At 62.5% G+C, this 14,395-nt stretch overlaps 2 protein-coding genes across 6 annotated transcripts in view; one reads left to right on the top strand and one right to left on the bottom strand.

Annotated features, from left to right (window-relative positions):
- Window positions 1-1,898, top strand: part of DNAH17 (dynein axonemal heavy chain 17) — a 96,711-nt gene extending 94,813 nt beyond the window's left edge. The window contains exons 78-80 of the mRNA XM_029927093.1: window positions 84-227; window positions 506-731; window positions 1,437-1,898. Coding sequence (XP_029782953.1) covers window positions 84-227; window positions 506-731; window positions 1,437-1,684 — 618 coding nt within the window. The 3' untranslated portion in view covers window positions 1,685-1,898. The remainder of the gene's footprint in view (window positions 1-83; window positions 228-505; window positions 732-1,436) is intronic.
- Window positions 1,028-14,395, bottom strand: part of PGS1 (phosphatidylglycerophosphate synthase 1) — a 31,526-nt gene continuing 18,158 nt past the window's right edge. For 4 of the 5 annotated variants that reach the window (XM_029927198.1, XM_029927194.1, XM_029927197.1 and 1 more), the window contains exons 8-10: window positions 9,591-9,739; window positions 5,232-5,371; window positions 1,028-1,529 (exon numbers count right to left, since the gene is read on the bottom strand). In XM_029927198.1, the coding sequence (XP_029783058.1) occupies window positions 5,252-5,371; window positions 9,591-9,739 (269 nt within the window). In that variant the 3' untranslated portion in view covers window positions 1,028-1,529; window positions 5,232-5,251. The other variant, XM_029927195.1, reaches the window with a different exon arrangement.

Genomic DNA, 14,395 nt, shown 5'->3' with positions numbered 1-14,395 from the left:
CGGCACAGGTGGGGTGGGCGGGAGAGAGAAGGGGTGCGACTGGCCAGGTCTGCGTGCCCACCGGCGCCCTGTGTGTCCCTTAGGGGGAACTGACCATCACGACTGACATGGAGGACCTGTCCTTGGCTCTGTTCTATGACACCGTGCCCGACACGTGGGTGGCCCGGGCCTACCCCTCCATGATGGGCCTGGCAGCCTGGTTTGCCGACCTGCTGCTCCGCATCAGGGTACGGACCATGTCGAGTCACGGCAGACCCGCCCCCGGGGCCCTCAGGAGGGAGGCCCCCTGCACCAGAGCCCAAAGCCCTAGGGGGACCCGTGGGGGGAGCCGGCCTACCAAAGCCTCCTTTGGGCCCCCAAGTTGTCCTCAAACGTTGAGCCCCCCTCCTCTGACCCTCACTGAAACTGGAGCCGGCGGGTACCGCTGTGGCACAGGCAGGGGGCCGGGCCTCGCCGCCACGGCCTGGGGAGGTCCGGGCGTTACCCCCGTGCCGATTTCCGCCAGGAGCTCGAGGCCTGGACGACGGACTTCGCTCTGCCCACCAGCGTGTGGCTGGCCGGCTTCTTCAACCCGCAGTCCTTCCTCACGGCCATCATGCAGTCCATGGCCAGGAAGAACGAGTGGCCCCTGGACAAGATGTGTCTGTCTGTGGAAGTGACCAAGAAGAACCGGGAGGACATGACGGCCCCGCCCCGAGAGGGCGCCTACGTGTATGGGCTCTTCATGGAAGGTAACGGGGACGCCGGTCCTGCTGGGCAGGCAGGAGAGGGGCTGGAAGGGGCCTGTGGCCGCGAGGCTGGGTGCTGGCTGGAGCCGGTGGCACGGCCCTGCCGACCGCCTGGAGCCCAGCCAGCCCGGCTCCGCTTTGCCAAAAGCGCCGTGAGAGCCTGTTTTGAGGGCGGACGGATGTTGGGGGGCGCTGGCCGCCCTGTCCCTCAGACCCCCGCCCCACGCGGCGGCTGAGGTCACTCCCCTTACCTGGGGGTGGAGGGCTCCCCGGTCCCCATATCAGAGACGAGCCAGCAAGTCGCTCTACATGTTTATTTTGGAATTACAGACAGGAAATACAAACACCATTAACGGGGGGAGTAGAAACAGAGCAGTCTGGTTAAAGGCAAATGAAAGATCCGTGTGCACATGCACTTGTGTGTACACAGGCAGGCTAGATGCCACAAATGAAGGGAATCGGGAACATTATTCTCCCGTAACATTCGGCTGGAGGTATGATTTCCTGCCACTGAAATCAGAAGGCTGACGGGGAGGTTCTGGAAACACCACACATGTAAACGGGTGGCCCCCAGAGGCACGTGGCGGGGTCCCGGGGATCACCGCGTGTACTGCATCCCGTCCCGGACCTCGGCTCACGGCCAGCACACCACGCAGCGCCCGGGCACGACCCCACGGGCCACCCTGACCTCGCTGTGCCGTCCTGCAGGGGCTCGCTGGGACACCCAGACCGGAGTCATCGCCGAAGCAAGGCTGAAGGAGCTGACGCCAGCCATGCCCGTCATCTTCATCAAGGCCATTCCTGTGGACCGCATGGACACCAAGAACATCTATGAGTGTCCTGTGTACAAAACACGCATCCGTGGCCCCACCTACGTCTGGACCTTTAACCTCAAGACCAAAGAGAAGGCGGCCAAGTGGATCCTGGCGGCCGTGGCCCTGCTCTTGCAGGCCTAGCTGGCTGCCTGGGGCCTGCCGCACAGCCCACGCCTCCCGGGGCCAGAGCCGAACCCCAACTTCAAACGGATAATCAGAAGCTCAATCTTGCTGTCACTTATTTTTACAGGAACTGCAGGTTGCTTTTTGTTCTAACTACTCCGGGCACTTTAGAACCCCAGAAACATGGCCCGGCCTGAGGGAGGGGGCAGCATGAAGGGGGGGGGGGGTTCGGGCTGGATTAAAGCAGTGAAGTCACTTAGCTGTGCCTGTCTGAGTCGCAGGGGCCTTGCATGGGCTTGGGGGCAAGGCCAGCATCCGGGAGCCCAGCCCCCAAGCCCGCACCTGCCGGAGGGTGGTTTCCTCCCACAGGCGGTGCACAGGCTGTGGGTGCAGCAGTCACGCCCTCTGGCCTGATGCTGCAGGCACACCACCCACCGTGAGGGGCCAGGGCATTCCCTCAGAGGCGGGGCCACCTCCACACGGCTCCCTTCTCCAGAGACACACAACCTCTCTGGAGGAGGACAATGCCGCCTCCCATCACAGGAGTTGGGAGATGTGCCCATGCCAGAGGCCACTTCTCCCCTCGGGCTGAGCTGCTCCTGCACCTGCCCGCTCTCTAAACCGTGGGAACAGAACACAAGAGCGTGGACGCCAGACCCACTTAAACAGGTGTGTTCTCCGAGGCCACTGACTTGTCATTTCTACAATAACTGAGCTCACAGGTCCCTTCTTAGTGGACTCGGCACCTTCCTTTCCTGCTGCCCCAGGGCCCCCACAACCTAAATGTGGCTCGGCACACAAGCTGGCTTCCAGACAGCTGAGGCCCCCCCGCAGTGGGCCGGGGAACGCTCACGGCGGTGGGCACAGGACGGCCAACGTCGCGTCCCTTCAGACAAGCCCCACAGCCAGCCTGTGTTTCAGGCCCTTGAACTTGTCCAGGGAGACAGAACTAATAACTGACCTGGTGAGGCAAGGTGCCCCAAGCACACAGCCTGCTGCACACGCCGGGGGGGGGGGGGGCGCCCTGGGATGACCAGGCTGCCACCGCAGGCCCTGACTTTCTGTGGCTGATCTAGCCATGTGAGCGGGCTGGCTGGGGTGGCGGGCAGACAGGATGGAGTGATGAGCCAGAAAACCGGGGCCACAGGGAAGGCAGACAGCCTTCAGACCCACAGACCCCAGAGAAGGTGGGCGGCCCTCAGGCTTAAATGCGGAGCGTAGGGAGCCCTCTGAGAAGACCTGGCTTCAGGCCAGGCTCAATCTGATCCTGAGGTTTCGTGAAAACGTTTTTCCAAGCATTCTCACCAGAGCTGTGGGGAGTGGAGACCCCAGAAGACGGAACTCTGAGGGTGACAACCCACAGCAGTCCTGGGGCCCAGAAGCTCATAACAGAGGGAAAACTGACCATCAAATCCGCCTGGAGGAAGGAGGGTCCAACCCCGGTGGGGCTGCGCCTGAAGGCAGGCAGGACTCTCTGGGCCACAGGGCCAGGCTTCTAGGCAACCACTCGGCTGGCCAGGAGGGGTCGCTGCTGCCCTTCGTGCGGGACCAGGGAGCCCGCCACTCCTCTGACAAGAGCGCACACTACCCGTGGCCACCAGGCAACTCATTTTTAATCCCTGGTAATAACCACAAAATGGGAAGGTTTTCCAGTTTGCCTTTAGAGCCTGAAATAAAACAGCAATTTATCCCACACATATCGTGGGCAGCCAACAAAATGCTCTCCCGACTCTCCAGGCGATGATGCACCTTTGGGTTGCAAACTGGTGCCGGGGAAAACAGCGGCCCGAAGCCCGCCTTGCGCCTGAAGGTGCTGACCTGCAGCACCCCGCTCTCGGCCCCGAGCCCCCATCTCCCCGGGGAGCGGAGGGGCTGTCTTGAGGGCACCGGCAGGGAAAAGGAAGCTGCGCGTGGAGGGCACGGCCCCGCTGCTCGAGCTGGGCTGCCTGGTCCCACAGAAGCTGCGGGACGGTGAGTGCTGTTTACCGAGAGCCTCTCCCCAAACAAACCCGGCGGGGCTTTTGGCTTCTCCAGTCTAATTGTCCCACAGGACGATTTAACCACTGGTCTGAAGGCCAACAGTGTTCACGGAGGCGCCGTGGCCCCAACTCCTCGACGCCCAACCGCCGCAGCGGGCACGTCTGCCCCGGGGGGGGGGGGGGGGGGGGGGCAGGCGCTCTCAGCCCAGGCCGAGGTGCCAGAGCGCCCCGTGCACACAGCCAGTGTGTGCGGCGGCCCCAGACCCTGCGAGGGACCCACGTGAAGGTGCTTCTGGGGCAGCGTGCAGGGACGGAAGGCCGTCCGTCCCCCTCCAGAGAATGGGCTGCCAGACCCGGAAAGGCCTTCCCCCGGGAAGGCGTCTCTCTCTCTGCGAGGTTCAGGCATCTCTTCAGATGAAGAGACTGGGCAGCAGCGTTTCACCATCCGTTCTGGGAGACAAGGCGGGGCGGGGACCCTGGCCTCCGACAAGGCTGTCTACACGACAGGACGGCAGGACCGAACCTACACGACAGGACGGACGTGGGTTTGGAAGATGCCCTGCTCTGAGGGGTTTAGAGCCGATCCAACAAGAAGGTTCATTCATTCGCAAAGGAAAAAACTGAGGGGAACCCACAGAAAAGGGACACTTGACTGACGGGTCACCGGACCCCACGTGTGCCCCATAACGGGGTCTTCAAGCCAAACGCACGGAAAAGCTCCAATGAAATAAAAACACTTGTAAGACGCCTGGGCACACCTTTGGGGTGTCTGACGACGCTTAGGGACTCTTGCTGACGCCTCGGTCAGGGGTCCCACTGGCGTATGTTTGGGGCTTTTTTTCCTAAGTAAGAGACGCTTTATTTGGGGGAAGAGAAATGGCGACGTACGCACGTTCTTTAAAAACATGGGCCAGTATGTAAATGTCAAAACAAAAACAGAAGCGAGTCCAAAGCGGCCACAGGGGAGAGAGCGAGAGGAGGCAGGAAACAGCTGTCGGTTTTCTAGCCGTACTTTCTAAATCTGAATGTTATTTGAATGAAATGAAAAGTAATTAAAATAGAGAAAAACTAAAGGACGCCGTGAAAGACAATGTGGTTTCAACGACAGACGCGCAGCGCCAGCGCCCAGGGAGCCCCCGCCACGCACCCCTGCGCCGCCACCCGAGCCCGCTCCCCCTGCCCCGCTCCCCCACCCTGAGCTCGAGCCGGTCCCATCGGGGGCGTCTGGGGGCGAGGGTGGGCTCCCTGGGGGGAGGTCCCCCTCCACGGGCAGCTGCACCCACCCGGCCGCCCCACAGCCCAGCTCGCGGCCGCCTGAGGACACAGCCCTGCAGCTCCAGGTGCTGAGCGGCAGCCGCTGTCCCCAGATCCCTGGTGGCAGGCTCCTCCCAGGTGGGCAGAGCGTGCGCTGTCACCAGAACTCATTATCCCGAGGGCCCCTCCTGCCGCCGTCACCCCGCCCGGGGCCGCCTAGTCTAGCTCCAGGCCTCAGCAACGTGGATGACGACCACTGTGACCGAGAGACAGAGCCCTCCTGGGACCCCCCACCCGAGGCGGAAGCCCCCCGGCCCCACGCGTGGCCTCACCAGGCGGCACCTGTCCATCCTCAGAAGAAGTTCTTGATCAGCGGAGTCACCATCTTCACCCAGAGCTTCACCTGCCGACTGGGCTGCTCGAAGGTGGCAGAGGACACGGCGCCGGAGCGCAGGTAGAGCTGCTCCTGCTCCTGAGGAAGAGGAGGGACAAACCGTCAGGGTTTGGTCAGGGTTTGCGTGGCGACCGGCTCGTGGAGCCACCGGGGCGGGAGGGGCCGCGAGCTCGGTCCGGCCTCCCGAGGGCAGCCTCCCGAGGGCAGGGCGAGGCGGAGGGCGCGGCGCTCCCAGGCCGCCTCCCCAGAGGAGGCAGAGCGGCTCAAAGATTCCTCAATGGGACGGTTTTTCTTGTCTCAAGAAACGTGGCCTTGTAATGTGGGGACCCTGTGGTGACAAGTCAAGGACACGGGCATCCTCATGTGCTGCTGACGGAAACGGGGTCACCCCATCTCCCCAGGGAGCGACAGGCACGAAAGCCCGAGGAAGCTCCGGTGCGGGAGCTCGGCCCAAGAAGGGCCCTCGGGCAGCTCGGACTCCTGACCTCGGCTCAGGTCACGACCTCACAGTTCCCGAGACTGAGCCCCACCTCGGGCTCTGCGCCACGGCGAGGGGCCAGCGTGGGATTCTCTCCCTCCCTCCCTCCCTCCCGGCCCCTCACACACTCCCTCTCCCAAAATAAAGAAATTATTTTTTAATAATTTATCCCCAGAAAATAACTATGCACTCGAGATTCTGGTACGCGGCTATCTGTCCCACCAACGTGAATAGGGGAGACACTGGAAACCACCGAACTGTCCAACGCCAACTAATTAAATTTAACAAACCCACATGACAAACCAGCATTCACCACGACATAATCGTGTCCTAGAAGGAGGACACAGAAAACATAATCCTAACGTCATTAAAAAGAATCAAACCGGCTCCGCCTCTCACAGGCTCAAAGGAGGAGACGGAGTCCTGGAATGGCGGCCATGGATGGAAGGGTGGGCGTCTTCCAATTCTTAAGGTCCACAGTGAATGTTTACTTTGTATTTAAAAACAAATTAAAAAACATTTAAAGGGGCGCCTGGGTGGCTCCGCCGGTTAAGCGTCCGGCTTCGGCTCAGGTCATGATCGCACATTCGTGGGTTCGAGCCCCGCGTCAGGCTGTGCGGACAGCGCAGAGCCTGGAGCTGCTTCACATTCTGTGTCTCCCTCTCTCCCTGCCCCTCCCCGCTCATGCTCTGCCTCTCTCTGTCTCAAAAATAAATAAAACACTAAAAAAAAAATTTTTTTTAAACACTTAAAGAAGCCTTCTCTTAAGCTGTGCTTTGAACCTTCGAGAGGAAGGTTTTTTTTTTTTAACACCACACCCTCCCGCTCCCTCACGGCTCCCCCCTCCCATTGGTAAGGGGTCCCAGCAGCAGAGGGAAAGCGGCCCTGATGCTTCTGGCGTCAGACTACGGCACAGCATGAGGACCCAAGGACAGAACAGCCCTGAAGGCACCGCCCACTCGCTGCAGCAGCAGGGGGAGCCCGGGAGGGGGCTGCTCACGCTCCCTTCGCCAGGGGCAGGGCAGCGCACAGAGGACACCTCGCAGCAGACACCTGGCCCAGAACCCCGGGAAGCTCCGGGACCGCGGGGGGCTGGGCAGACCCAGGCCACCCCCCCATTCCTCCTGCACGGTGGGTGCTCAGCTCCCGGCCTCCGCCACCCGGGGGGCACGTGACGCCGGGCGGGCTTCTCTAGGCCGGCTCTCCCCCTTGGGCCTCCTGGCCGCGGCAGCGAAGGCCCCCTCTGGCCGGACGAGCCCGCCGGGGCCGCCTGCACTCGGGGGGCCGTGTGCAGGGGTCCCCGCAGACCCAGCTCCAGCTTCGTGTGTGCAAAGGAGTCCTCGGCCAAGATCTCAAGTAAATTACCAGAAACACTTCGGTTTCCTCACAGACCCCACCACAGGCTGGAGAAGGAAGTCAGCTGATCGAGGTCACAATGCTGTTCAAGGGAGTCTTTCTTGGGTCACAAGTGGTAAACCGTGTTCTCTGAACAAAACCAGGAAGCTTCCAGTTTTTATCGTGCGTACTAAGTCAGGGGAGGGACTTTGGATCCTGATAAAAATCTCCACTCCCAGTGCCTGGCGGGCCACAAACAGGACCCTTCCCCGTGCGTCCCAGGAGAACAGTGAGCCGGGGCACGGGCAGCCGGGGTCTCGGGGGCCGCCTGGGCTCTGGGGACCCTGTGTGGCTGGGCGGCCCCAGGATCAGGCGGCACTGCCCGGGCCAACTGTCGAGGTGGGGGTAGGGCCAAGTCCCAGCCTTCGGCACACAGGTGGAATTATCTAGAAATGCGTTTCTGCGTTTTAAAGCCACAGAAAACCAGCGTGCTGAGGAGCTGCAGCAGCACTAACTGCCGCCCTCCCACAGCCTAAATAAAGCCCCTGGGATTCAGGTTTGGGAAGAAAAGGAAAACATCCCAAATATGTCATTTGGGAAAAGAGCTCCTGACCACAACCGGCCGGGCTCTTCTCGAGATCCAGGATGTGGGTTCAATCCCCTTCCTCGGCCACTGGGGGAGAGCAGCTGGCACCAGGCCCGAGCACAGGCCTGGGGGGCATGCCCCCCACAAACCAACCCAGACCCTGGCGAACTCGCCCCGGCCCGAGGCCAAGTTCACAGCCACAACCGTCTGCTGACGGAGCGGAAGCTCCCACAAGCCCGGCAGACCCCGCCGGGGGCAGCCCTGCCCCTCTCACACCGGCGACCCCGGCCCGGGCCTCGGCTGTGGGGCTTCCTCATTTTCCTGGAAGCTTCATGGTAGCAAGAAACGTGCCGTGCGGATCAGATTGCGCGCCGGCCACCCAGAACCACCCCTGCCACTTCCTCTGGCCCCTGGTCACGGAGGCCTTCCCGGCACCAGGGCCCCACGGCCGCTGACAGGATTCCCAGATGGCAGGAGGCAGGTCCGCCCCGGGAACAAGGCAGTTACCATTTCCTTGTCCAGCAACAAAAGCTCCAGCAGTTTCGCAACACGAATTCCCAAACACTGGAGGATAAAAGCTTCACAAAGTCAACAGCCGAAGCTCCTGAGGTCTGGCCTATAGCAGCGTTATCTGTATCCCTATGACTCAGGAGGGAAGCTGGCACCTTCCATGGAAAGGCTTTGCTGTAAAGGTCACAACTTCACAAGCCCACAGTACCGCCTGGCCTCCCCGGGCAGGCTCGGTGCTGGTGCTCCCCCAGGTCCAGCAGCACTGCCACTGGCGGTCACAGAGTCCCCCGAGAGCACAAGCGAAGGCTCAGTAACCTGTTTTCCTCTGAACGTAAAGTAGAATCTTACACCGCAGAGGAGGGCCCACTCCCAGCCCGCACCCCTGCGCCGGTGAGGAGACCAGGTTCTCCCCGTGCTTCTCTGGGCCCGATGGCGGCCACTAGCTGGCAAGCAGCACGGGGCCCAGGGTCGCCAACCTTGGGACAAAGGGCTGCTCTCCCCACTTCCGAGGGGAGCAGGAGAGTCCTCGACAGGCCAGCTGCGCCCGGTGGCCAGCATACCCGGGCTGAGCCGCCAGAGCATGCCCAGGAGCACGCTGGCAGAAGCCCGATCCCAACTGCGAGCACGAGGAAAATCACACAGGAATTCCAAGACGCTGGAAGTCCCCAAGGAAAAGGGGACCTGTTCCCAGGGGGAGGGGGCCAAGGCAGCCACGACTTTCTCCTGCGTCCGCACATCGCCCACCTCCAGACTCTGCAAACGCACCGCGAGGGACCCCCGCTGCTGGCTGGCACACTTCCGGACCCTCTCCACCGCCTCCTGTGCGTCGGTCCCAAGCCACAGCCTCCCAAGGGAAGCCACTGGGAAGCGAGAGAGCACAGGTGATGAGGCCACAGGGACGCTAGGCCATAGGAACCTAGGAGCAGGACCGTCCCAGGCCTCGAAATGACTCTGTTCTCCACAAAGACCCTCTGCACTGGTGCTCGGGGCTCCTTACAAGGTCTGCCTCTTCCCTGCGTCTCCCGGCAGAGACCCTGGCGCCCCGCGTCCCCTTTCTGCCGAGGCTGCTGGCCGGCGGCCCCGGGGCCCTACACACGGATCTGCGTTCTTACAGGAGGCCTGGGAGCGCAGCGTCCGTGTGAGAAAACGGCTCTCCTCCCGCACTGGAGGGTCCCGGGGGCGGCGGGGCAGCCCAGCCGAGGTTCCTCTCGGGACCGCCGCCGCTCCCCTCCACACCCAACCCCAGCAGACCTGGAGGACGTGGTTCTTTCTCACACAGGAGGCGACAGCAGAGACGGCACTCGGGGGACCCAGTGACGTGAGCAGGGCCGAGCACCCAGCCACCCCCCGCAACTCGCCCCAGGAAACCCCCCCTCACCCCAACCCACCTGGTGAAGTTGCTGCTGCAGGGCCCGGCTCTCTGTCACTATGGCGATCTGGGCCTCCAGGTCCCGGTGAACCGACCTGTACCCAAAATTAGGAGAGCCAATCAGCGTGAGGCAGGGCAGGGCGCTCCCTGCCAGGTACAGCCAGAGGCCTGCAGGGAAAAGGAAACGTGCAGACAGGACATGAGCATCTGCCGAGGGCCTCTCCCGCCTCGCTCCATTCAACCTACGAGAAAAGCAGCCCTGGAAGGAAGGAGCCGTCGGGCAGGACGCGCGCTCTGCCCGGGCACTGCCAGGAGGGCAAGGCCCCTTGCCCAAGCATGGCGAGAAGTGGGTTCTCCAGGGTTCCGCGTTCACTGCCCAGCACAGCAGCCCCTTCCGGAGACCTTGGGGCCTCTAGTCCCCCCTCCGAACCGCCTCTGCCACACCCTGGCCACTGAGGCGTGGGACCCACCGCGGCCAGAGGCTCCACGGTCCTGCCGCAGGCACTGAGGGGACAAAGTGCACCAGAGTCCAGTCCACCCCCCGGTGGGCTAAGACGGTGGACATGGGAACAGTGGGGGGACAGGGGCTCCTGATAAGTACAGGTTACTCAATCCCGCAGCCCTCCCCACCCAAGGACATGTGATTCTCCATCTCAGGCTGTCAACACACCGCGCCCAAAGGGACACCAGAAGTGAGTGCCTGCTGGGGACTCGGGGACATCCAAGCAGACAGGCAAAGCCCACTAGAGGCCAGGGGAGGAGAGAGCCGAAGAGACGCTGGAAGTTTCTGTCCCACCCCAGAGAACACGGATTCCCCTATTTTGCTAGGAAACCAGGCAGACGGCCTCAGCCAGAGAAACGTCCAGGCGGTACGAACAGCCACGGGGCATGGGGTCCTGCCTCGTCCCCCAGCACGCTGACAGTTCTGTCACGAGGGCTGTGGGTTCTCTCAGAATCCCGCACTATCCCCTGAAAGAGACCAGAGGCAGGTCCTCGGCTGTGCCCCCCACCCCCGAGGCCCAAGGCCTGGCTGCACGGCCCAGGGCCCCTCATAACTACTTCTGAAAAGACTACGTCCCAAACCTGACCTCCCAGGACATCCGCTGCCCTAGACTTCCTTCCTCCTACGGGACCCCCGGCCTGTCTCTGGCCCCTGCCTTTGCCTGCACATCACACCAAGAACGTTCAGCCCAGAAAACCCAGCCCGACGTCCGGTGCCCAGGCGGGCCGCGGCGCCCCGCAGGGCTCCCTTGCTCAGGCCCAGCTTCCTCACAGCCCCCCCCCACCGCTGGTCTCCCCTCTACCAGCGTGGCCCTTTCAAAGGGCCCACAGGCACGCATGACCCTGGTGAGCGAATCAACAACGTGTAATACACACCAAGGAGCCTAAAATAGAAGGCCATTTCCTAACTCTCCGAGCAAGAGCATTTCCAAGAACATCTTGGGTAAGAGAGGACGACGGGCTGCTGCCTGTTCCTGTAATGGCCCTGACCCCCAGCCCCCACGCAGGGGCCGCTCAGGCAGCCCCTCGGCTCCCCGTATCTCCAGCCAAGAGGCCACGGGTGGGCCAGGTGCCCGGGAAGGCCCAGGCGGAATGGCTGCGCCCAGTCTCCTGCAGTTCTGGCTCTCTGCCTGCGCCAGGCTCCACCTCTCCTGCCCCTCCTCTCCACAAAACCCGGAGCAGGGGGGACGGGCCCAGTGACAGAGGAAGAAAGGCCCCGTGCCACTGCCGTTCCCAGTCCTGTGACAGGCTCAGAAAGATGAAGAGCACCGGGGCTGCTGGGTGCTGCCCATCCAGCTGGCTCTCCCAAGCCCACCCACACGGACGGGGTCGGGGAGCGAAGGCGGATGTGAATCATGCCACCCTGAGTGTGTCCATCCGAGGCTCCTGGACTCCAGGGCCTGGCGGGGCAGGCCGACAGGACCTGGTCCTGTGTGTACTTGCTTCTGAGATCTGCCTAAACAACCTGGGGGCCTGCCCCTCCCCGGCCCCCACAGCTCCTCGTGCCCATTGCCCTGCCCGGCCTGCCCCCACGACTAGCCCCCAGGAGCTTCTGCAGACCCGCTCTTCCCAAGCACCGGCCCCAAAGGCCCTCTTGGTCTCCGATACGCCATCCGTGTGTGTGCTGCACACAGGCGTCCCTGGGCTCCAGTGCAGCAAGGCTGGATCTTTCCAGCACCCTCCCGGCACTGTCGCCCCATTGGGAAGGCAGGACCAACACCTCGGGTCTTCCCCCAGCCTTGCCCTCTGGCCCAGGCCGGCCTCCGGGACAGAACGAGGGAGTGAAGGGGGGCTCGCAGCCTGTGACCGGCCCCCCCTCCTCTGTCAGCCCAAGTGGACCCCAATCTTTCTCCCCCCAAAGGACAAAAAGGTCACAGACGACAAGGCCACACCGTGCCTGGGCTCAGCTGTCCTGGGTGCGAGGCTCCACAAGGCCACCGTCGCCCCAGGCTCAGCCCCAAGGACAGCTAGTAAGCTTTCACCCAAGGCGGGACTCCAGAGGGTGCATCCCTGCCCGGCCTGAGCACAAGGGGAGGGGCGGGGCAGGCAGGCAACCGGTGCACTTCCCAGCAGGGCCACACGCCTGTGATCAAGCCCGGAACCTGACCTTGGTGCTCAACACCAACATCCATCTAGGACGCGCCACACGCACTGCACTCCGCAGCTGAAGGGACAGCACCGCAGGCGGGAGGTGGTCCTCAGGCTCTAAGGGAGCACCCTGGGGGGGACACAGATGACTGGACAAGACCCGAGGCTACTGCTGGCTCCAGGCTCTAGAGGAGAGTCCCCTCCCCGCCACCGCCCCGCAGACTCCTCTGCGGCTCTGCCTGCACCTCCGGTCCCCTCCGCGCACAGCCCCAGGTCCCAGCGTCAGGCCACAGAGTAAACAGGTGGCCCAACGGCTCCCACGTGTTCGCCCACCAGGCCTCTGGGCCTTCCGGACGGGCCCTGGTCACCTTCCAGCCTCAATGCCCCCCAAGGCCGCCCCCTTCATTCGTCATGCCTCTCGAGGTCTTGGAGGTCCTGCTCCCTTGGGCCGGGGACTGTGTCCAGTGTCCCCTCCACAGAGAGGCCTTCCTGACCCCCCATCTAACAGCTCTGCCCCCTGCCCCTGCTCTGGTCTTCTCCATAACCCTTTCCACCGGGGACCCGGTATCTGAATAGACTCCCCGCGCCCATTACCTGCTTGCCTGTTAAAGGAGCCGTCCTGACAGGCGGGGGCTCTGTCTTACCCCAGTGACTTATTCCCAACCTCGAATGCTGCCTGGCACACAGCAGACACACTACAAATACTTAAAACAAAAAAATGAGGCTAAAAGTGCATCTCCTGACATGTGACGAAGCACAAAAGGCTCTGAGTTCCAAAGCAAGCGCTCAGGAACGTGTCGGCTCAGAGGCCTTCTCTGAGTACCCCTCCAAGGAAAACTTCCACGTCCACACCCTTCCTCCAGCTCTGCCACAAAATTCTGCAGTAAGTTTCAGGGGCTCTCGGACCGCTGTAACCACCACCGGGAGCGGGAGGCATCACATCCCGCCCACAGAGGACTGAGCGCCCGGGCCGCTGGGAGAGGCTGCCTGCCCCGGTGCCCGCCTGCGGCGCCCAGGGGAGCCACGCGTGCCCCGGGCACCCAGGGTGCAGCTGCCCGGCTCGCACTGCAAGCTCACCTTCGGGCACTGTGCCAACTCGACTGTCGGGAAAGCAATAAAAACAGTACAATTCTCACAATCGTTAACAGATCCCTCTGTCAGCAGGAGCAGAAATCTCTTAATCCCACGGCCCGGCCCCGCCCCGCCCTGGCCACACAGGGCGCTCCCGGGGCTGGGACACCACACCCAGATGAAATAGAAGGCAACACCTCAAAACTCATTTTCTGATCCTGCTCTTGAGATGTCCTCCAGTGTGGACGTGGCCCCCCGCCCGAGAGGGGTCCCGGCTGCGGCAGGGCGGGGAGCTGCGTGTCAGAAGTCCGATCATGGGGCCGGCGGCTCAGGCCACTCCCCTGCCGGGAGCGGGAGAGGTGAGCAGCAGGCCGGCCCCACCCACACCCACACCCACACGGCACCCCCACTCAGGCGCCCCTGGGGCGGCTGCTGCTCCAAGACCTAAAGAGGTCGGCGCGCTGGCACGAGACGAAGCGGATACAGTGCTCACAACCGCTGACAAGACCCCTCTGCGCCTGGCCCCTCACCCCCTCTCGACCGGGACCAGGTTTCAAAGGGGGAATCCCTGTAGCAGCCGACATGTCCTCCATATAAAGCGTGGTCCGCGCAGACAATGCAATGTTACTCGGCGCTAAAAGCAGGGTCGTGAGGCCGCGGAACACTAGAAGGTTTAAGAACCTCTAACATGCGTCACTAACCGAACGAAGCCAATCTGAAAAAGCCAGACTGTGATTCCAACTGTGCGACCTTCTGGAAAAGGCGAGAACATGGAAGCGGTAAAAGGACCGGTGGCTGCCAGGATTTAGGGGGCAGAGGGAGACAGAAGGGAGCACGGGGGGTTTAGGGCAGTGGGACCGTCCGTATGACACTGTGGCGCCGGACTCTCGTCCCCCTCCGTGTGAACTCCTGAACGCCCAAGACAAGCCTCCCTGGAAAGCGTCACGGCGCATCGGTGCCGAGGAACGTGCCTCTCCGGTGCGGGGTGCTGACGGGAAGGGGTGTGGGCGAGCTCTGTGCCCTCCTCCCAGGTTGGCTCTGAACCCAAACTGCTCTAAAGAAATTAAATCTGGAAATAAATACATAAAATAAGAGTAGTAATCGTCATGTAAGAGGGAAAAAATAATTGCCCGAGCCGTGAAGCGCTGTGCTGGGCACTAATGC

The sequence above is a fragment of the Suricata suricatta genome, chromosome 17 (genome assembly GCF_006229205.1).
Source record: "Suricata suricatta isolate VVHF042 chromosome 17, meerkat_22Aug2017_6uvM2_HiC, whole genome shotgun sequence".
NCBI classification, from domain to species: domain Eukaryota; kingdom Metazoa; phylum Chordata; class Mammalia; order Carnivora; family Herpestidae; genus Suricata; species Suricata suricatta.
This window is presented reverse-complemented; position numbering and strand designations above follow the sequence as displayed.